This window comes from Contarinia nasturtii, unplaced genomic scaffold, assembly GCF_009176525.2.
Source record: "Contarinia nasturtii isolate CC-2019 unplaced genomic scaffold, AAFC_CNas_1.1 Cnas_scaffold_493, whole genome shotgun sequence".
Classification (NCBI taxonomy): domain Eukaryota; kingdom Metazoa; phylum Arthropoda; class Insecta; order Diptera; family Cecidomyiidae; genus Contarinia; species Contarinia nasturtii.
The window spans coordinates 1,734,539-1,757,621 of record NW_022197846.1 but is presented as its reverse complement, the minus strand read 5'-3'; the positions used below and the strand labels follow the sequence as shown (position 1 = coordinate 1,757,621).

At 33.6% G+C, this 23,083-nt stretch overlaps 5 protein-coding genes across 8 annotated transcripts; 1 reads left to right on the top strand and 4 right to left on the bottom strand.

Annotated features, from left to right (window-relative positions):
- Positions 1 to 2,955: 2,955 nt before the first annotated feature.
- Positions 2,956 to 6,061, bottom strand: LOC116339166 (zinc metalloproteinase nas-13-like). 3 transcript variants are annotated; one of them, XM_031764878.1, is made up of 6 exons: positions 5,629 to 6,061; positions 5,381 to 5,538; positions 5,101 to 5,245; positions 4,823 to 4,956; positions 3,413 to 3,587; positions 2,956 to 3,316 (listed from the first exon to the last, which is right to left on the bottom strand). In XM_031764878.1, exons 1-6 carry the CDS (start codon positions 5,954 to 5,956, stop codon positions 3,309 to 3,311), a joined length of 948 nt encoding a protein of 315 aa, XP_031620738.1. In that variant the 5' UTR covers positions 5,957 to 6,061; the 3' UTR covers positions 2,956 to 3,308. The 3 variants fall into 3 exon arrangements, with proteins under 3 accessions (XP_031620738.1, XP_031620737.1, XP_031620739.1); XM_031764877.1 differs by having other exon boundaries at positions 2,956 to 3,587; XM_031764879.1 differs by lacking the exons at positions 2,956 to 3,316; positions 3,413 to 3,587 and adding an exon at positions 3,596 to 3,892.
- A 5,203-nt stretch (positions 6,062 to 11,264) lies between these two features.
- Positions 11,265 to 11,997, bottom strand: LOC116339220. The gene is made up of 3 exons (XM_031764973.1): positions 11,863 to 11,997; positions 11,671 to 11,804; positions 11,265 to 11,608 (listed from the first exon to the last, which is right to left on the bottom strand). Exons 1-3 carry the CDS (start codon positions 11,888 to 11,890, stop codon positions 11,435 to 11,437), a joined length of 336 nt encoding a protein of 111 aa, XP_031620833.1. The 5' UTR covers positions 11,891 to 11,997; the 3' UTR covers positions 11,265 to 11,434.
- Positions 11,998 to 13,033: 1,036 nt separating this feature from the next.
- LOC116339158 lies at positions 13,034 to 14,503 on the bottom strand. The gene is made up of 2 exons (XM_031764865.1): positions 13,657 to 14,503; positions 13,034 to 13,507 (listed from the first exon to the last, which is right to left on the bottom strand). Exons 1-2 carry the CDS (start codon positions 14,159 to 14,161, stop codon positions 13,209 to 13,211), a joined length of 804 nt encoding a protein of 267 aa, XP_031620725.1. The 5' UTR covers positions 14,162 to 14,503; the 3' UTR covers positions 13,034 to 13,208.
- A 1,410-nt stretch (positions 14,504 to 15,913) lies between these two features.
- LOC116339227 (protein apnoia) lies at positions 15,914 to 17,715 on the bottom strand. Of its 2 annotated transcripts, none has more exons than XM_031764983.1 (3): positions 17,492 to 17,715; positions 16,765 to 16,898; positions 15,914 to 16,244 (listed from the first exon to the last, which is right to left on the bottom strand). In XM_031764983.1, exons 1-3 carry the CDS (start codon positions 17,601 to 17,603, stop codon positions 16,104 to 16,106), a joined length of 387 nt encoding a protein of 128 aa, XP_031620843.1. In that variant the 5' UTR covers positions 17,604 to 17,715; the 3' UTR covers positions 15,914 to 16,103. The 2 variants fall into 2 exon arrangements, with proteins under 2 accessions (XP_031620843.1, XP_031620844.1); XM_031764984.1 differs by having other exon boundaries at positions 15,919 to 16,244; positions 16,765 to 16,895.
- Positions 17,716 to 21,523: 3,808 nt separating this feature from the next.
- On the top strand, positions 21,524 to 23,072 carry LOC116339347. Its single transcript, XM_031765176.1, has 2 exons — positions 21,524 to 22,486; positions 22,568 to 23,072. Exons 1-2 carry the CDS (start codon positions 21,880 to 21,882, stop codon positions 22,855 to 22,857), a joined length of 897 nt encoding a protein of 298 aa, XP_031621036.1. The 5' UTR covers positions 21,524 to 21,879; the 3' UTR covers positions 22,858 to 23,072.
- The last annotated feature ends 11 nt before the right edge of the window (positions 23,073 to 23,083 follow it).

Genomic DNA, 23,083 nt, shown 5'->3' with positions numbered 1-23,083 from the left:
GAAAGAAAAACTATATGGCAAAACAAAATGAACTAAGATTTAATTGAATAATCGAATAAAACAAACAAACAAATTTTTTTTTTTTAAATACTTCAATCTCTTGAAGATTAGCCTTTTTAAAAGCGAAAAGATGATATAAATTTCGAAAGAATTATTAGTTAAAACCGAGTACATTTTTATAAAGTTTCTTTTAAAATGAAATCGATTAGGATGTAAGAACATGAAAATATAAAAAAAATCTTTTTTGAACAAATTAAAATTGAACCATATGCGAAATCTTTTTTTTTTTTTCTAAATGCAAGTCACTGTTGCAGTGTTCAATTCACTCATTTCTTTTTTTAGAGAAAATTTCAATTCAAGCAATAATAAACGACGTTTCGTTACGACATTTAAACAGAACAAAAAAACCATCCAAAATGCACAATTTATTCTTGCTGCTGACACTTGTATACACATTTATAAATGAGTGACAAATGAGTTTGATGTAAATATAATTTTTTTTTTGGTATTGTTTGCTATTAACCAACATGCGTGAGTATCGATTGCAAGATTTCGATTTTTTTCGTATCGGAATTCGGATGATGATTCACATTGGAAGCTAATTTAACACAACCGTTTTCATTGCAACATTTGTACACACAGCTTAATCGTTAACAAGTAAACAAACAAAACTGTCTCGATGAGAAATTTGTAAATATGATGCCTTTTTTTTGTCGGTTATATGCGCATTTACAAAGAAACGTGTATTCAACGATTACGATAAGATGGCATATATATTTTTATCTACATTCACTCTCATGTAATTAATCTAATTTTTTATATAAATTCTCTTCCGGCATTCTATCCACTTTCTTTTCGTTTGAAAACGGTGAACTTTTACGGTCGCTTCGCTTTCAAAATCTACTTCATAATAAGCGGAACAGAAAACGAATCGCAAAAGAACAAAAAAGAAACGCAAATAGAAAAGCTGCTAATCCATTGTCAATGTAAATAAAAACTAATTATTATGATACAAACTGCATTCATCCCAGTATCACACACACACAGACACACACTCATAGCAGTTACAAACTGTGATTCAATATTCTGAACTGCGAAATTGTGCATCGTTTGTGGTTATTTTTGCGACAGAATAAATTTCAATTTTAGTTAATCATCATCAATTAAAATATTAGTATGAAGATGTGAATTGTTTTTTTTTTTTTTTTCAATTAGAAAAATACACAGAATATCGAACCATTGCAATCGAATCGTCGCCATAGATCGTATAGATCATGCTGAATTTCATATTGTATTTATTAATTTCGTAAACTAAGTGAAGAAGAGTTTTGATGAGTTGACATATCCCGGGCAAAGAATTTCACGATGGAAAAAGAGATGTTAATAGCTCGAGTCGTCTTTGGAGTGTGACCGAGCACATGTATGATGAAAAAAAATGTTATTTGTTCAATGTGCTCGATTCGATGGTAATTTTTCATCGAAAATTAACGAAAATTTGTTTATTAATGCTATTTGTGATTTCGTTTTAAATAAACTTATCGTTTTGCGCTATAATTTCATCAAATTTAAGACAATAATAAATATGGTTCACACAAAAAAAAAACACTTGAAAATAAAAAAGAAGAAGAAGAATAAGAAAAAATCGATATGAAACAAAAAGTAAATCATATTGGTACCTGATCCTCAGCTTTATTGAAGTTAGTTTGCCGATTTCTGGCAGTTATGCCATGCATTGAATATATAAATAATATATAGTATATGGTTGATTGAAAAACGATTATATTCCGTGTGTTGCATATTTATAGGCGATTGATTTGGCGTATTAGAGAAATATTTAGCGCTTTTTTTCGTGTTTGGTTTTGATTTTTCTTTTCTTTTGTTGTTTATACACTCATCGGCAACAAAATCATGGACATTTATTCAAAATACTTCTAGAATGGAACCGATTACTGTCATTTACGATTTGGGATTAATTTTTTTTACATCACATCAAAAAAATGATGAAAAAAATCCGCCAAGAATTGAATGATCGATGTTACTAAGAATTAAGAAAGAATATTCAAGGAAAAAAAGATTGTGATTAGACAATAAATATTGTTCTCTTTGCGTTATGTATAATTTTAAAGTAATAAAACAAAAAGATTATTTAGTGCAAACAATTCTTATTTTTTTTAAATTACTTTCAATGCTTAAATGAGTACATATATAATCTTTGGTATATTGAAGTCGCTTTTATAAAGTAACTCTTTTATAAATTGCGATTTATTTCGATGATGTGGTGGTCTCAATATCCAAAACCGTTGAATGGAGTGTATCCAAAATCGTTGAATTGTCGGTTGGGAAAACGTTGACGTTGTGGCTGTGGAAAATTACCCGGGAAAACCCATGAGTTGAACAAACGTTGCCAAAATTGTGGTGATGTGTATGCGTCGAAAATATCTTTGGCCGTTCCGAAGCGACGATCTGAATTGCTATTCACATTGCCATTGATGATGGGCTTTGCAGCGGTGACTTCATTAAAAATCGGTTGTTTCCCTCCGCATTTGTACATTCGACCAATTTTAGTGATATCATTGGCGGAGAGTCCATCCCGTTGACCCATTTGCTGCGTCTTACCGTTTCTCTATTTAATCCATACAATCAAATGGATGTGAACCATTTAGAAGAAGAATGGATGAGCGTGATACAGATGTCTGCGATACGATTTTGATGCTTAACCTTTGGATTTATAGAATCCTATTTGATTTCAGCGGAAAAAAATCATAACACATCATCTTGTGTAATGCATACACCACTCATTCTTCTGATGAATGCTTCAAAGCGCACTGAATTAATCTTGAAAAAATTTGCTTCTTTTTACCTCACCGCTTTTCCAAAGAATTTTGAAACTTTTACTTTTGTTTAGCAAAAGGCAGGGAAAGATTACTTGCTAGTACAATAAATTAACCACAACCGTTATGTTTATAATTGAATTTCTATATATTTGGCATCAGTTCAATAATTCTATTTGGCATGATATAAAATAGATGAATTAGCCTTATTAATGTAGGATGATTTATATTTGTGTGTATGGATGTGTGTGTGTTTCCTCTCTGGTTAAAAGTTTTTTTTTTTGGGCGTAATAAATAGGTTGATGAAAAGTGAATGCAATAAATAGATAGATCGTCTGTCTTCAATTAATTTGGTTGATTATGGCTTAATGAGGTAGGTTTATTTTTGCTTTGGTCAGAAAATGCATCGAATATCCCGTTTGGTCCGTGTCGTCGTTGGTTGGTGTGGCACTTGCGCGATGACTGTGTGCGAGTGTTTTATTTGCCTTGATTTAAAGCCGAGGTTAAAGCATTACTTAACAAACTGCCGAATAAATTAAGAAGTGGTCGAGATGGTGGTCTTTGTGGTACCGGTGGCATACCTGTTGTGTCAGTGGTTTCCGTTTCACCAATCAATTCGTCAATGTTGTTGTGCGAGTTCATCGGTGGTTTTTCCTCTCCATTGCCATTCGCTGGGCATTTGTACATTTTATTGATCTTTTGCACATCTTGCGCCGAGAATGCATCTCTTTGTCCCATATTATTTGAACCATATCTCTGATAGAGCCGCCCACCAAATGCACGGAATATTTGAAATGAGTTAATGAGTTTAAGTTAGTTGTTGATTGATTCAAATGAGTACATTTTTTGTGTTGTTTGGCTATGGCGAACTGATTTTGCCAAAACTAAATCTAATTCTGAATTTCTATACGATAGAATACAATTGGTTTTGATTGATTTTTTTGTGTCTATTTTTGTTTTCCATTTGTACGTGCATTGCAACGATACATTGTATTAATTTTCGTTACATCACCCTGACTAAAATTATCACGTTGTCCCATCAAATAATAAGCACCGGATCTCTAAAAAATCAATCAATTTCGGAACATGAATCATAAATTCTAAAAAAAAATCGGTTAATTTCGAACGAGAATTCAATCGATTCACAAATGCATATAAATTAGACAACAGTTCTAAACACAAATTACATTTTTCACGTTGTTAAACATATGGAACATTATGATGAAAACTTTGAATTGATGAACGAACGAAACAATTTACATGGCATCAGTACATATATTTGTACATGATTTACACAACCTGATTTTTAGTTGGGTTTACATTTAGATGCATACATATTTGATGGGACACACACAAACGGTTTTGGTGTATGAACGATGCTGCAAACGGTTGAACATTTTTTTGGACAATACATAAATAAAATGGCAAAAAATGGATTTGAAAAAGTCATGCTCTTAGTCATCGAACCAACGACAAATTGAACAATAATATTTTTGATCAAAGCGGAACTAATTTCGTGACGAGAGCAAAAAACCCGAATTTATTTTATTTTATCATGCACTTGAACCTGAGCATGAAATACATATCGCCCACACTTTTAACAAGCAAATCAAATCAAAAACGTTTTCAAACGAAAACCGAATCGAATTGGTTATGCGGTAACTTGTTATTGATCTTAGTGTGTAAACGAACGATGTAAGACTTCCTACCCAATTGTTAATATTTATGAAGAACGAATGAAAATGAGTTTCACCAAGAAGAAAAAAGCCGTAGCAGCAACAATACATACACGTGTAACATTTTGATTAAGATGTGATGATTGTTTCTGTTTTGAATTCTTGATGATTTCGACCTTGAACTACGATATGTTATGAACTAGTTTCGTTGATGTGTATACAAAACCATTTTTTGTCTCATCTCCCGCAAAGTTAAGATGAAGCAGAACCCAGAAAAAAACTAAATGAAACAAATCACTTAAAAATAAAACTAACCTTGGCTGTGATTGTTGGTTGACCGTTTCGCGAAAATGCATTTGGTGAGTAATGCATGACGCTTCCGTAATCATAATCAACGCCATAAGCGGTGGTGGTTGAGCTACTTTGTTTGTCGAAATTCGCTTGAGTTCCTTTTGATGGTCGAGTTAAATCACCACGTCAGAAACGAACAATAAACAGAGATGCATGCAAATCAAGTATTTTTTTTTGTTTTACAAAAGGTAATTAGTAATATTAATTGTGCGGAGAAGTTATTTAACAGAGAGTTCGATTACCTGCACGAACATTGGCCCAGTTAATGTATACATAGTCATCACGATCTGAACGGTTTTGTTCATGGAAAAAGCCCAAGGCGTGCATCACTTCGTGTATGATGGTGCCGACTTTTGTAACACATCCCGGTGACTGTAAATTGACTTCCTGTGGGAATAAACATTATTACGTTTATAGAAAAAAAATGCGTTTTTTTTTTTCAAATGAAATGATGCTAATATCCATAATGATAATTATTTTATGTAGAACAATAATAATGGCTATTGAATCCGGAATGCTAACTTGTCTGCCGCCAATTCGTCCAACGCTTGACCAGCAACCAGTTGCTTGGCTTGTAAATGAAATATAGTCACGTTCATATGTTCTTGGCTTGAAACGAATGCATGTTCGTTTATGATACTCATTTATGGCACGCTCAATAAGATCCATTGCATTTGCATCTAATTACAAAAATGAAAATTATTACAAACTGACTGATGCCATCAATCATTCAACAATGTAATATGGAATGAAATTGATTTTTTTGTTACCAAAATATCCTTCAATATCGAATGGTACAATGCCGCCTGGCCAATGTGATGCTGATGCAATCAAACCATTTCGTCCGAAATTTGGTGGCATCAACATGTCACCTTCCAAGTATTCGCCCAATTCTTCTGGATTCAGTTGGCTGGTAGTTGGATCAAATTCGGCAACCAATTGACCGGTTCGATTGCTTGGTATGCCATAGAGTTTTTCACCATACTGACTCAGATCAATTACTTCACCATCATCTTCCAATGAATTATCTTCAGCTGATGGATATGGTGCCGCACCAATGACAGCAATAATGCAAGCGAAAACAATGAATTTTCTCATGATTCGAATTTTAACACGTTTAACTGAGTTTTTTTGAATGGTAGACTAAAGAATTGGAACGCGCCAAAGAAATTCGGTTTCGGAAGAAGGAACTGTTGTGTGGAAGTTCAATTTTCGACTGAATAACACCAGGAGTTGTCCGCTTTTTATATATTTTAATTCCATCTGTTGCATGAATGTTTACCATAGGCAAAACGTGGTTTGTACTAGGGAAAGAGTTGCGCACGCGGTACACAACCACATATCATCAATACGCCCATTGTGCCGTTGTGTGTTGTATATGCTTCAATGTGTATTATCATTGGGCATACACACAATTAAATTTATTTCTTATTATTATTTTTTGTTCTTTTTAATTCCTTCCGTTCTTCCTTGACATTCGTTTATTTACCTACTTTCATTCATTCATTAATTAATCCATTTTTTATTGCTCGTTTAAATATATATATTCAATTTGTGTGTAGTTTTGCATCAGGTTGCCGGGTTGCTCTTCAACTCGGCAATTATTCTTCGCCTTTTTTTCGGTAATGAAATTAATGTCGTGACCGATAACAATATTTCAAAAAATAATTTATCACACACACACAGTGTATCAGCTCCATTCAGTGGAACACCGTTTTTGACTCTTCTTGGCAATAAAACCGAAACAATCATATCAACAACTAAACACCTTAATACCCGCGTATCAAATGTGATAAATGAATGACTTAAGGTGTTATGATAATTATGAATTTTATGCTTTCTTATTCACTTATTTCCGTAACTTTTGTGGGTTCTAATACGAAATTAAGTAACAGCCAATTAAATGATATTTATCATGGCATAACACATCAAATCTCCGTGATGTAGGTCGTTCACAGCCGTACGGTGTTTACGCTGTGATTTATTGGAGTACTAGTTTTTGTCTATTATCATTGCGTTAGAAATGACGTCGGTGTTGAAAACAATAGAAAAATTAGACACTTTATTTGTATCATAAAAATGGGGTGATGGAACTGTATCATTGAACAGGAAATGGAAAAGATTTATGTTGTTTTTTTTTTTTTTTTCATAGAAGACTTTGGCCATTTTATATTTTCGATCGTCTTCCTCATAAAAAATTCTGAACATCCATCTAGTGATGATACTTGGGTTTTATTATTGACCTACGATGATTCATATAAGTGCATTCGCTCATCGAATGCAATTGGGTCATATTTGCACCCATTTGAACTTGAAAAAATCTAAAAAAATCAAACTATATCGATTTCATGACCAACCAAAAACAATAATTTTTTACGGCTCTTACGAAGGCGCCAATTGTATGTCTTATGACACAGTTTTGTTTGTTTGTCAATTTTTTTTTCTGTTGCTCTCGTGGCCAGAGTGAGAGATTCATACAGAGTTTTTCTCAACCTGTATTGTTTTTTCACAGATCAACGCATCAACCGGAGGTTGTTTGCGCGCACAGCGCACAAGGAGTATTAACCTCACGGCACATTAATAACTAGGTAAAAACGCAATGACAAAACTTTACAACCAGTTGTATAACCGTTTCGTGAATGAACGACAAAAAATAATAAACAATATGAGTATAAATATTCTCCCATAAGTGTCAACATGCTAAAAGTGATTCCAAGAAGAAAGACAAGAAACGAAAATGCTAAATAAATGAAAGTCAAGGTCCTCACATACACATTTTTTTTCACTTCTTCTCTCGTCTCCTTCTTTGTCTGTTTGTTCAAGCGAACACATGATGCAGTCGAGAGATGTGATCTTGCGCATACCGTACGATACAATACGTATGTGATGTATCATTCATTTTTCCACATTTATATCAATTTATTTATAGTACAAAGATTTCAATGAACCCAGCACGTATTAAATCCTTTGGCTTAGATTACAAAAGCGCCAAAAAAAAACACTGATAACCAAATGGATTTTATTTTTCTCAACAGTCATTGTACGGAATGAATGTCGATAGGAAAAGATCGCGGAGAAGCTTTTGGTTTGAGCTTTGTTTAGAACTTGATGTTTTTCTTTTTATCTCAGCCGTACATGAAGTCATACACTCGAATTCGGAATCGACGTTTAAGAGCAGCAGATAATTCATCGTCATAAAGTGTTTCGCAAATCAAAACATTAAAAAGTTTTATGAATAGAGCGAGATTGTTTCGAGGACATGATTTTATTTTTTTCAAGATATTTAGAAACAATATTTTTGTTTTCAAAACTATGGTTCAACATGTCAAAAAATATCCGGATAGTAAAATGTATAGGTAAACAGGAAAATATCAAGCTCTATGATAGCGGGATTGAAAGGAACTGAGAAAAGTTCCGCTTTTTTGGTATTGATTTGTACGTGGAAATTGAAAACAAGAAATAAACTCCGCTTTTGGGAATATATGCCGTTTAACCAGTGATTATTTAAGACTAAAAAAATGCGAACAATATTTGATTTTATTTATTTTTCTCAGCAGTCATTGTTCAAAATGAATGTCAATACGAAAACATACACATCGCTTAGTAGCATTTGGTTTGAGCTTTGAATAGAATTTGACAGATAAATCAAATGCACACTTGATGACCGCACAAACTGAATTAATAAATTACACTTTTTATGAGTTGCAATCAAGATGATCCGACTACTTTAATTTAGATGTTCTATTTTATTTCATTTTCGCTTATGACTCGTTATTTGCACGCTTATTTCAACATTTGTCTACATGCAAAGTGAAAAATATCGTCAGACAAATGAGCGCCCAAATTAGTAACAAAAAAAATGAGAAGTTGAAGTTGTATTTTAAAACAATTCAGACGCGCTGCATAATAGCAAAATGAAGTGCTTTTGCTTGTTGCTTTAATCTGTATTTGTTTGGAACATGTTAGTTAAGAACAACAACAACAACAGCGACAAAAAGAACCAAATTTGGAAGAGCAAATACGAAAACTACAAGCAGACGTGAAACAGCAATGGCAATATTTAAAAGAGGTTCGATTATTATAATTAAACTTAAAATGTTTAGATCAATTTTTTATTATATTTGGTCAATAAATCAGATGTATATCAAGTCAGAACGATCATTCAAAGAGCTATATTTGTCCAGCAGAGGAACAAATTGCACGTACAGAATGAAGAGAATAGATGATGTGCTGAAAGAACACGACGAGAAGATGCCCAAACATTTTAAAGAAATAAGTGTACAAGTAGTAAAAGATTATAGAGATCATTTTATTTATTAGTAAAGTAAGTGATTTTACAATCGAAATTGAAATATTTTAGTATTAGCGCATGTAATTAAATCATTTCAGTAGATTAGGAGAATGGAATGCTACAGATGTTGTTCTGAATGTAATTATGTGGAACAAAAACAAAAAGATGTTGCAAATAAAAAGAGCCAATTGCAGTATGATTTTTTCGTGATGATTATAATGAATCTATTGAACTATTTGCAATGGATATATCTAATAAGCTGACACCAGACATGGTTTCTCGAATAATCAGTTTTCACCGAATAATATATGGGAACCGAACACAGATCAAAACTGCTTTGGTAAGTTGTTTAGTCAGCGAAAAGTTGTGGTAAGAAGTATACCGTGTAAATATTTTATAAAACGCATCTGTATTTACATCAAGGGTATGGCATGCTATGTAAAATGTTGGCGAACAAAAACCTCACAAATTTGTCGGAATAAACCTTATAATTCTATGAACAAAATTACACAAATATGAAATAGTCAATACAAAATTTGTAATTCAGATTCTATCCGATAGATGGCGTTACGGTTTGGCACGTCGCCATGTCTCTCATATACGTGCCATTCCTTTGATTTACATTTTCAGTCTTATATGTATGGTTCTGTATTTGATGGGATATCATGATGATTCATACGAAGTTGTTTTTTTGTTTGTTTTCCCCGTGTCAATTCTGTTAAAATTTTCCCCAGTGTCAATTCTGCATCGGATATTCTCTTTATCAGGCTTTTCAACACTGAAATTTAACTTTTTTTGCATTGCAAATAATGCCATCATGTTAAATATCATTTCATTACTGGGATTGTCATTGGATATCACTTCAATTCTCTCAAAACGATGTAGTATATAGAGCAATTTGAAAATAGTCGTCCAAAAGATCTCTCAAATTACAATTCATATCGGTCATGACATTCAAGATACGGCAGTGTGCTATCACAGTGGCTATTGGAGCTATAGTCAACATCAATTGGGCCGTGGCAGCTGAGAAGTTTCGGTAGTGTAAATTTCGAGACGAAAATTGTAAAACAATTGCGTGTAAGTCTCTGTGAGCAAATTCCAACTGTGAACACATCACACCCGGATAGGCCCGTCCTCACTTCCCATCGTTTTTCAAATTTCTCAACTATTCTGCCTATTTAATCTTTGTTTTCATACTCTTCTTGCAACGTGTCAAATATTTTTGGCAGTATGATACCTGCATATGCCTCGTAGCCATCTATAGAAGACAAAATTGCGGATGGCAGCTTTACACCGGAATCAATCAAAGGATCTGCTGCATAATCACTTGTTCATTCTAACGCGTTTGCTACTTCAATTTCAAATTTTTCATGCAAATAAATAAAATCAAGAACCGCACAATGTACGTCTTGGTACGAAATCGTTGAATTAGTTTGCTGCTGTGCATTCGTTGAACAATTGATGATGAGAGTCAATACTGTAGTAATTTGAATATTAACATTTTTTAAGTTTTTTTTTCTCGAACTAATGAGAAATGTCGAACAATTGTTAAGTAAGAATCAGAATAACTATTTTATAAGTTTTACGGTTCTTTTATACTATTTCATATTACATATGAAAATTGGCGTTTAAAGTTGTCCGCTTGTCATTACATAATACTCTAAAAAATAAGTTTCCCGATGCATGGATCAAACATGTTGAAATGCATATATTTTGCAAAGCAATTTTATAATGTTGTGAAATTCAAGATGTTGTGATTCTACATTGGATCAGTGAGGAATTACTAACGGTGATTCATTTTGCTATTATTTGTTATTAATTGTGGAATTAACTTAAGATAACAAGTCGTTTACATTTATTTCACTTTCATGGCTTAAGTTTCATTATCATTGACCACTTGTCATTGTAAAACGATAAAACAAAATCGAAGTAATGTGGCAAACGACGTAAATGACTCAATCTCAAGTATATTTTGATTCATTTTATAGGTTTTACCTTGTCAATAAAATAAAACTCTTAAATGGACGGTTGAAAATTGACACGTAATTATTTTTTTATATTATCAACTCAATAAGATCTATCACATTGACTTGGAAACAATAGAAAGAAATACGGTTTTTTTGCCGAACATTTATGCCAATTTTATTAATAATTTTATGCATTGAACCATTTTTATAATTTAGTTTTATTAAAAGTTACAACTTAATATGATAAATGAGCCAAAACATCTATTGGTCTTTTACACAGGGTATAATGGTGTTAAAACAATTTTAAGTTGGACGATTTCAATGTCCTATGAATTTTAAACGGAATAAACCTGATGGTGCTGATAATGCTGATGGTTCAGTTTTTGGTTTGAAAGAAGGTACTGCTGCGCCTGAATTTTCAGAAGTTGGTTCGGGCGATGATTCTGTATTTGGTGTGTTTGTGCTTTGGCCTGGTTGTGTTGTTGGTTGTGGCTAAAGAAGAGTCTATAATAAATGTATAAACTTCCTAGATAATATAACTTCGATATACAAACCTGATGATTTGCATTGCACGTGTCCAATTCATCCTGTAGGGTTGATTTTTGTGACGATAGCACAATGGTCGAAATCACAAAAGCAAATAGACAAAGGCTCAAAATAGTAATGACCTTATTGTCTAATACGAGTCCTGAAATAAATGGTATTTAAGCACAAAAAATGACAACAATTCACCAAAAAATACTTACGTAAACATTGCGATGCTGTCGAATTCATTTTTTTTGAATTTATTTTTTTACTGAAAGTTAAAAACCGGAGTTTGCTGAGCAATATCTAAAATTGAACTGTTTCAAATTATCATTTGGCGAATAGCATTTCAATTCAATATCGATGAAATAAGCAACAATAAAAAGTCAGACAAAAGATAAGATTGAATTGATAGCCGTTCGATCTATTTATGTGTTAAGTATTTTTCAACATGCCACCAGGGCACAATGTATTCATTGCAAACAAAAATTGATTTGGAATATACACAAATCAGGTTTTACTCGGCCAAACATAATAATCGATTGCTTTTTTCACGATAAATAGAACTAAGCGCGAACTTAGTGGCATTGAAAAACACCTGTGTGACGCCATCCATATTGAATTAAATTTATCAATCCAAATAACCTAAAATGCGCAACCATTTTCTTTTATCAAATTCACTCCAGATAACAAAATCAATTCCATACTCTTATCATCGCAAAGCGCGCGACGAAAAAAAGAACACCTCAATTTCACGGCAGCTTGAAACTTGTTTTGTGCTCATGAAAATCGTACATTAATTATGCCCATTCCAGTATTCTACGCATAATATTACTCATTTCATTCAAAACTGTTTCGGCCTAGTGGCCATGAAATGGATTCGGTTTAAACCAACAACAACAACAAAAAAGTGAGCATCAACATATTTAATTGGAAAACTTTATTGTCTGCAAAAATTAGAAAAACATTACATAAAATAAAACTTGAACATAAATTTATATTAATTATATTTGGTTTATGGTTATTTTCAAAGAATCCAGCTCGGTTCATTCAAATTGAAATTATATTTTTATTTTGACTGTACAAAATTGCGCATTCTCATATTTTTGTCAATTCCGAAATTTTTATATATGATTTTTTTTCGTTCATTTTTTTTTTGCACTTTCAATTCATTTTACTATTCTAAGCCATAATTGTTGCCGTTAAATACCTAACAAAAATCTTAATATGAAATCTTTCGCATCTCACAATAGTTAACATTCCGATATGTTTTTTTTTTCAAAAGTTCTTCGCGCAGCCAGATTCTTTAAATTAAAAGAGAAAATAAATTACATTTTTATTCGTACGTATATATCATGTTATTATGTAAAGCTCCATCTCATTGTTTTTCTATTTCTCTACATCGTTTATTCTCCGAAACTATGTCCTATAAAACTGTTGTGTATGTTTTTTTTGGTTGAAAATGTGCACCAATTCCTGTTTGAATTTTATACAAAAGAGAGAAACACATGCCAAAACTTAAAATGAAAATCAATTTTTCGATCGAATCGAGTTTAAACAATGCTAATTAATTAATCCATGTGGCTGGTTTTCCTTCGACTCTATATCCAGTTAGATGGGCTTCGGAACGACGATTTGGGACGTCTGGATAAAATTGTGGACCGGCCTCATAGCCATATGGCTTCACGTGATTCTTAAATGCGGATAAAAGTAGAAGGAATATGGCTATTTTTCCAACAACAATCGATTTGATCAACAGCAATTTAAGCGTTGACACCAAAAATGGAACAACAGCCGATTGAATCAAAAATGGTAGAATGAACAAAGGCAAAATTTTCGTAATCAAATCTTGTTTACGGCCCCGACCTTTTTGAAAAACAGAAAAAAAACACCAAAGATAAAAAGAAATGCAAAAACAGACAATACAAATAAGTGTGAAAAAAAAGTAAAAAATCATAAATTGTGCGACATTCTATTGAGCGATAATAAAATGAAATGACACACGTTTTACACACCTGTGAATACATCTTTGAGACAATCTTCGTCCAAATAAACGCTGACCAATTCTTTGTCTTTTTCCACGCCAATATTGACGCCGGGACCAACATTGTATTTAATTTCGTCGTTAAATTCATTGGTTAGTTTTCGTTTGGCTTTGATCAGCGTTGTTTGTTCGGTTGATGCAATTGAATCGACTTGTTTATTGGTTGCGGTTGGATATCGACGATTCAAACGATTGCCCACATAAGAGCTTCGATAATTGTGCTGTACACCGCCAACAATAGCATTATGAATATTTTTCGCATGATCAACCTTTGATGGTACAACCGTTGGATTGGACTTTGTGTTTCCACTATTTGTCACACTCATCGAATCCTTGACAATTGGCTGCTGAACAATCGAATCGTTTACATGATCATTGCTCGTATTGCTCTCCGTTGTTGTACACTCAATAAAATGTGCAATATTTATTGTAAAACATAACAGCAATGCCACTTTTTTATTCAAAATTAACTGCATTGTTACGATTACTGTGCGTGTATCGGTGTCCTTTCAATGGATTTTCTTTTTGTTTCGTTCTGAAAGCGATCACAAGACGAATGAATACTTCCGGCAGAATGATTTTTTTTTTTAATTTTATTTGTATATCCTCGCCGGCCACTTTTGAATCACACTCTTGATGACACCCACGTTTTCAAAGAAAACTGAAGAAAAAATAAATACCGAAAAAATCACAATTATGTATAAATCGTCAAATGCAACACGAATATTGAAATATTGTGTATTGTTGGCGCGCAATTAACTCGTTCAATCGAATATGTGTTTTCTCTATGATATCTATGCGCGAAATGATGAAAATAATTTATTTATCGCACAATATATTAACTCGCTCGCCACTTTGTTCGTTTGGTTCTTTGGATCGATCATTTCCCCGTGTACCGTGTGTGAGCTATGCCGCATGCAGATTCTTTGGCAATGAGTGCGCACATCGGAGCATCAGCATAAAAAAAAATTTCTCTGGTTGTTCCAATTCAAACTAGTCTCGATGCGTTTTGTATGTGTTGTTTTTTCATCATCTTCTTCTTCTGCATTAGGCAGGGTTTTCAATGCTCAACAATGCATATAAACACGTTTTGCGCGATGCGCTCTTAACGAAATTACCAATCGATGCCATGGAATTTCAGTTATCGGGTAACGTTCTTCGAATTTGGACCAAACATCTCTGCATTCTTCGTTTCTTTTCTTTTCAAATGACAATCCAACGATCGATGTGATGTCAACGATTATATAGAGTAGAAAAAGTATACAATAGCAACAAGGAAAAGAAGAAAAAAAAAACATTATCACAATGCAAAATGTAGTGTAAGCACAACCCTGTATCTTGTTGTTGTTAGATATATTTGTAATTCTACGCTCATTCCAGTCTGCACGCAATGATTTCTGAGCAATGCTTTCTGGTCTCATGCTAATGCGAACAAACTGCAGATTATTAGCTAATGGCTTGTTTGCACGTGAATACAAAAAAAGTAATGGCAAGAAAAAAAATGGTAGCATATGTTATTCACCGCGCATGTTGTTGTTTTTTTTTATTTTCATTTTTGTTTTGTTCGTTTCTTGCTGCTTCTTCGGGTTTGCTAGTTATAATTGATGCTCAGAATTTATCGATGTGTTTGGCTTTTGTTCTAATCGACTTTCATCGAAGATATGTTCTTACGGATCGGTCAGTGTACGTGCATTTTCTTCAATTCTTGATGTGAGCTCATCATCACTGGCATGAGCCAATGCATGCAATTGTATCCATTGCATTTTGTAACGGATATTTGCATTAGTTTCAACGTAAGCGTTTAAGCTGTGACTACACTTTGTTGTTGTTGTCTTTGATTTCTTCATCGCCTCTGATTTGCTTTGGAGGAAGACGAATTGTCCATTTACGTAGAAAATAGAACTAACGTAAACAGAAATTGATTTTAATGGTGTGAAATCAGTGTATGTTCATCTGTACGCATGATGTACACACACACACACACACAGATCATTCAATAGAATTTAGTAAAATGGGTTACTGTGTAATGTTCGTAATAATAAGCTTCATTTCGCACAACAAAAACAGTCCCCGTCCAAGTGGTTCTAATTGTGTCAACCAGCGACAATCGAAGTAGGCATTTTGCAGCCGTGGGCTGAGTTTTGCACACCACACGCGTCCATATTATGTATCACAATTTAAGTCGTTTTTTTGTTTTCATTCACGGATCATGAAAATAAATTCAATAAATGTTTGGTTTCTTCTCTTTATTTGGAATATTCAATAAATAAAGTTTTCAATAAATTACAGGGTGTTTTGAAATAAATTAGACTTAAGTGCGACAATAAATTAATTAAAACAAGTTATTTGCATTGGTTCCATTCATGTTAAAACCTCGCCGAAGGGATACATGGAGCACATACACACACACACACACATCTACCACTGTTTGTCGAACCAGATTGGTTCTTGTCTTTGGTATACAAGTGGAATTGCTGAATTGTATTGCGGCAATGGCACAGGCGCTGCTTGGAATGTACGTGCCAAAATTTGACCAATTGCAATGATCAACAGAATGACCTGTATTATTGAAAGATATTGAATTATTACTCATTTTATTTGATTGCACTAATAAATCGATAAATACTCTGAAAAAATACACATGGTCAAAAATCAAAGTAATCGGGATAAAGTGCCAATTTTATTAGAATAGAACACATTCCGGATTACTTTTATTTTTGCCGGTACATAAAATGAAGGGCAGAGAGCAAAACCAGCACGTCGCATCCCATTTCCTTCTCTTGCCTACAGAAATTCCCGAAAGTGAGAGATCGTGCTGATTTTGCACTCAGCCGCTCAAATATACGTTAGAAAAAATTGTGTTTTTTTAAAAGTAAAACACGCTTTTCATCCTTTTTATCAGTCGAAACTGAAGAAAGATCTAAAGACCTTAGCAAAAATGTGAGACCCAATCTTTAACTCGGACTTTGCTCAATTTACACACTTTTTGTGCGAACAAAACTTCACACCACTTTACTTGGCACAAGACTTGGCGGCTCTTTTGCACAACAGAAATGAATTAAAAATCAAAACTGCTTACCCCAACACCCAAACCTTTGATGGAAACAATGGTTAAAGCGGCCAAAAGAGTTATTATCACACCAACAACGAATGCAGTTGGAATTATGGCGAACGTCAAACGTTTCAACAGATGATGTCCAAAAGTACGAGCTGCTTGAATGAAAAAGATGTAAAAATGTAAAAAATGTGAATATTCATTTTTGAATTAAAATGCAAGCGGCTTCAAAATCAACTGCTCTATTAGTAGTAACCAAAGCCAATTTAAAATGGAGCTCAGTTTACCAACGTTTATGATTGAATGCGTTCGATTTCAATGTCTTTGGTTTTAACTCTACACCGTGGTTATTCTCGACCACAAAAACTTATTTAAAAGAAAAAGAAAAACGACAATAAATCAAAATGAGCCACTATAATATAGCTCAGTTCTCGAAAAATCAGGGAAAGTACAACACACTTGAAGTGGCATTTTATTTGGCACAGATCGGCGCTAAATATTCTCTAAATATTTTGCATAAATAAACACGTAATAAAATGCATTCAGTTAGAACGATTCACTTGTGATCAATTACATTCTTTAAATGGTTTTAATTGTTTTGGTTTTTCATGTTGTGCTCCGTATTTGTTCCGCGGTTGGTTTTTTTTTTTTTCTATGTATCTTTGTTGTTTTTTTTTACATGGATGTGCAACAATAAATAATTTGTAAATTTACCGGTCGAATTAGCACTTTAAAATAAAAATAAACAAACCTTCTGACAAATCTGACGTGCTATTATTCACTTCATTTTGACATGCTGCCATACTAATAACACAGCATAAAACGGCAGCAACCAAAATGATTTTATCCATTGAGTTCACCATGATTTCGATAATTTTTTGTTTTTTGCGCTTTAAATGTCGATCACTGTCGAAAAACTATTGTGTGGACACTTAGTTCACCGTTCGATGGAATAAATTGAAATGTTGCTGATCGAATGCGTGGGCACCGTTTTTATTAAAGACCAGCACCACTCAAAAATATCGAGACAGCCCAACAACAAAATGCAAATTCCAAATATGATTTGGAAATGGTTTGATTCACATTTCAATTAAATCACGACATCGCATATGCAAACGCAAATTAGACCAACTATGACGCGAAACACAAAGACACAATAGGTAAACAATTTTGGTATGCACGAGTCCATATTTAAAATAAAAAAAGAGATTCATGCGACGCAATGTGTCGCATACATGATGAATTTCTTTCATTGGTTTCAAAGTGTACAGGTGAAAAAGAAAAGAAAAAAAAGAACCACAATCGAACGTCAATAATTCGATACCATCGAAAACAGTTCAACACTTTCTTTGGTGACTACTCATGGCATTTTCAAATGGTTGAGAGAGGCAAAAAAGTAACAACGTCAATCGTTTAACCGAATTAATCGTTGATTAATGCAGAGCAAATATGCTTTAAAGCGCCAACATATGAAGCATATCCAAATAAATTTGACGCCAAATTTCCGTACAATTGTGTACATTAACGCGTGCCATACTGCTTCTTTCTCCGAAAACAAAATAAGAAATCAGGCACCGAAGACAATTCGAAACACACACACACACACATCGAAATGAAATAACAAGAAAAAAAACGTTCAAGAATTTCGGCATTTTGGCGACCGAAAATGTGCTTACTGAAAATGTTGTATAAACTGTTGAATAAACGTGACACAATTAACATATAAATTGATTGAAATTCATTGAAAATGATTAAGCATAGAACAAATTGGTCAGTGTGGTCGCTTTCGATTTTCGTACCGTCGAATGAGTTTCATATCTCGACTTATTTTGACGTATTTTTTTGTTTTATCGTAAGCAATATTCAATAAGCAGCCACATGTTAAATCGATAAAAAGATATTATTACTTTTTCCACATGCGATTCGATCGAGTCACATAATCAATCACAGAATATCAAAATTGAGAGAGAAATTGAAATCGATCGTTGATTGATTCAGAAATGGAAACCGCTGACCATTTTATGCGGTTGGAATTTTGGATTTCGATCGTTTTATTATATTGACAATGTGCTATATGATTTTCCGCTGTGCTCGTTGCCATTTATCGTCGGCTGCGGTTTTCCTGACGATTAACACAAACACCATCCCGGAGTGGTAGAATCATAATTATAAGATAAACTGGGCCATAGTCATATTACAAAGTAGAGCATTCTTAGTATCACGTATCTAAATCACATTACAAACAGAATTGAATTCATTGATGTCTGACCGCTTCCGCGCAGTGCAAATGCTGTAAAAGTGATTTGCTTAGTTTCAGCAAAAAAAAAAACGAAAAAAAAGCAGAAGAAACAACGACAATATAAAAAAATATATACATATATAAAAACTATAATTCATAGTTATTAAGCAAAAGAACAGTTATCGATACGAATTAACAATAATTGAAGAGCGCACACAATTTGCTTCAATCTCCTCATTTTCATACATCTACATGTGTTATCAAAGCAAACGTATGTTTGCGCATTCGGCTCGCACATGACCATGAATATTATGAACTTGCATATCTCATCATCATCATCATCGCTGCATTGAATTGTTGGAATAAAAAAAATATACAGCTATATATTCGTTCAGTCAGTGGATTCTAATTTTGTGCGCGCACATACACATTTATTCATATTCAAGTGCACGAGAACAAGTTTTCTCTCGTCATTACAACGAATGTAACAAAACAATGCCGATGCGCAAAAAGAGTTGCTTCACTTTTCTTACCTACAATTCTAGAAAAACATAAATGCGTGCTGATGTGCGTGAACCACTTTTACTCTAACGAAATGAATTAAATAAATGCAATTCAGAACTATACGGCATCCTCGAAAAATTAATGCCAACTCTTTTTTTTGTTTCGGTATGTATCTATGCCAATCATTCAGGTGCAATCAAATTTATAAATTAGACGAACCAAAGTGTTTGTCACTTTCTTTCGAAGTGCACATCGCGATTCGCAGAAATAATTTCTTTTATTATAATCATCAAGTAATATTCAAACGGATGGATGGGAAAAAGAGCTAGACTAATTGAGACACTTCCATAATTTTCAATTAATCGCACACGATCAATCGACACATTTGGTGTAACATTGAACGAAAAGAACCATATCTATAATGGAATACATTTGATATATAAAATCTAGAAATGTTTATTAGAAATAATTGCGAGTTAATTGTTTTTATTTGTGCGATCGATTTGTGTAAAGAAAGAGAAATTGAGAGAGAGAGAAAAAGACAAAACGAGGACGATGCTCCCTTCGCTAATATAGCGAACAATATGAACAATATAAGCGGTGAGTTTGTGATGAGTTCCAATCTCATGAGATAAATGCACGTGTATCGATTTATTCAGTTTGAGCAACAACAACAGGGTCAATATTCAATGAAGAAAAAAAAACAACAGCTGAATATTACTTCATGCACCATTTCGTATTTTCCAAGCGTACACACTCGAACTGTGCTCGCAGTTGTTGTTGTTCTAAATGTTATTTAATGTTCATTGCAAATATGCACGAATTCAGAGCAACGATCACGATCAAACTGATTGAAATACAAATTAGAAAAACTACACTACAATGAGATAAAAGGAAATGAAATATGGACACCGCAACACCATTCGATGCGCATAAATATTTGAACTTGTTCTTATTCCATCAATTATGGTTCCGTTTCGCCTTTTTTTACATTATATCGTGTTTGAAGAAGAAAGCAAAAAAAAAAAATGATGCGCTCATCCACATGCTGAGCCGATTTATATACATCAATTATTATACGGTCCAACACTTTAACCCAATTCTGGATGGTCTAAATGCAAAAAAACACACACACACACACCGCCGATTACCTGTTTGTTGGGCGATATGCACTTTTTTTGCGTTACAAAACACGTTGTTCATCATTCTAAGCTTAATCGGTTCCAAAACAACAAACCTATGAACATGACTAACTTTGTGTAATCCTTTTTTTTTCCGTATTCAGACTGGATATATACTGAAAAACCAATTTTAATTGGCATTAAGAATTCAATATTTACGTCAGCCAGAAATAAAATTTCGAACAATTCTCTTTTTTTATTTCGTGCCAACTGTTTTTAGTGTAATATATGTGTGTGTGCATGTTTGTGCTTATTAACGGTGACGTTTTCGCACGCCAATTTTATACATATTTATACATATTCGTTATAATATACATAGAACATATGAGAATTCTCAGCATGCCGTTTTTTTCGCTTTAAATCTCTTCCATATCACGCGCAGCATTGTAACCAATTCTTCTTTGTCGTGTTTTGTATTCTCTCTCTTTGATCCAATTCCCTAAACGACTATCACACAAACGCTGGTTTACGCTTTTATTACAACTAATAATAATAATACAGTTTGTGAATTGTGCGGTTCCGTTGGAACGTGGCATGAGACTCACTTCAGGCGCACATGTTGTGTACAATGTACGTGTTAATGTAAGTGTACATGTCTCGATCTCTTGGTTACAAATACACATGCATCGTTCAGGAGTTGAACAATATTTAAAATGCAATGTTTCTTCTATGTGGTAAGCATAGATTTATTTATCCCCTTGATGCGCGCACGCCATTGCCACTCGTGATACTAAACATTCTCGTGTGTGAGAATGCATTGAAAAATAAGACAACGCATGGTGGAAAATAATGTTGTTTTTTTTTCTGGCTCACGATCTAGTATCTATTATGTATCAAAAACAGTGTCTATAGAGCATCCGTGCGCTCTCTTTGTGCGCTTATAACGTTGAAGAAAACATTGTCCGCAATGAGTTTTTTCTTTAGTTCATCATTTGCCTCACTTCGAAGATAACATATTGATCGGTGTTTACAGTCTAATGGTTTTCAGTCTGAATCAACGGCGACAACTTGAAACAACTCGAGATAAGAGACGACGAAACATACCATACACAACGCGATACACATAACATTGGTGCAACTTTGTGCATTTCATCGAAGAATATTTCTTGATTTTTTTTTTTTTTGACAAAATCAGATTCTTATTAATTCGGGTGATTGAAAGTGTGATTAAAAAAAAAGCTTGTTTTGGATCGGCGTGAAAATTTTGTTTTAAACATGAAATTGACGATCGTTGTCGTTTTTGCTTGTTTCCTCATTCTACCTATCAATTGTAGTCGCATCAATTCCAGAGTTTACGAAGAAATTCTTATGGAAAATCAAAATCATATCATTGACGTTGGTAGCGACAGTGAACTGCCACAAAATCACCAACACGACGAGCAACAGCAACAACAACGACAACCATCACGGTCACAGCATAAGAATCCAGAAATCGGAAATATGTTAGCATATGTTAAAACATCGATACCGATTCGCATATTTCAGTGTATGCAACGATTGAATATTTTAAAATGCATGAAAATATTCATTCTACAGCGCATGGAACGATCGCCAATCTATCCAAATACCGGCAATGTAACGGCCGATTTTCTCGATCAAATTCTATCAAACAGTCAGAATAATAGTGAAGACGGTGCAATCAATGAGGAAATATTGGATAAATTCTATTTGCAAATGAGCGAAGTTGAAATCAATGAACGGCTTTTAAAGAGTTTTCAGCGTTTCTTTCATGATCGTGAAATAAAATTACATTTCATTCCAGGCATGGTGGTTAAAGTCGTGCCAAACGAAGAGAATGCCATTAATTTGTCATTGAAACGAGGTAACTATTGGTTTTTTTTTTTAATTGACTGAAGGTAAAGCAAGTGTGTTTTTATTATTATTTGTTTTATTTTTATTCAAGCATCAACTTGGTTGGAACCAACGGCAAGCGGACGTGCCAAAACTCGGCCGGGTGATTATTTATTGCAATTGGGCATTCCGGCCGTTTTGATGCCAGCTATTTTGATGGGCTCAGTCTTACCGTTTATTCTACCAGCGTTGAAGTTTGCAACCATCTTTTCGGGTATGATCAATCATGCGGCACTAGTTAGCGCATTCGCATTTGCAGCCAAACACGCTTCATTCGGTCATCCCGATGCAATTAAACATCTTTATTATAATCCGGGATATCATCGACGATCATCCGATTAACGAAATAAAAAAGAACACCAAAATAGAATTTACTCATACAAACGAATTTTTGTTTTTGTTTATTCGTTATATGCAAAGAATTTAAGCATTTCGATTTAATTATTTAATTAAGAAATACATTCAAGATTGATATTTGATTGATTTAAAATAATAGAAAATGGAGAAGAAGAGGCCAACACAATTTACTTTTATGGAGTTTTTTTTTATCACACACACAATGCAATTA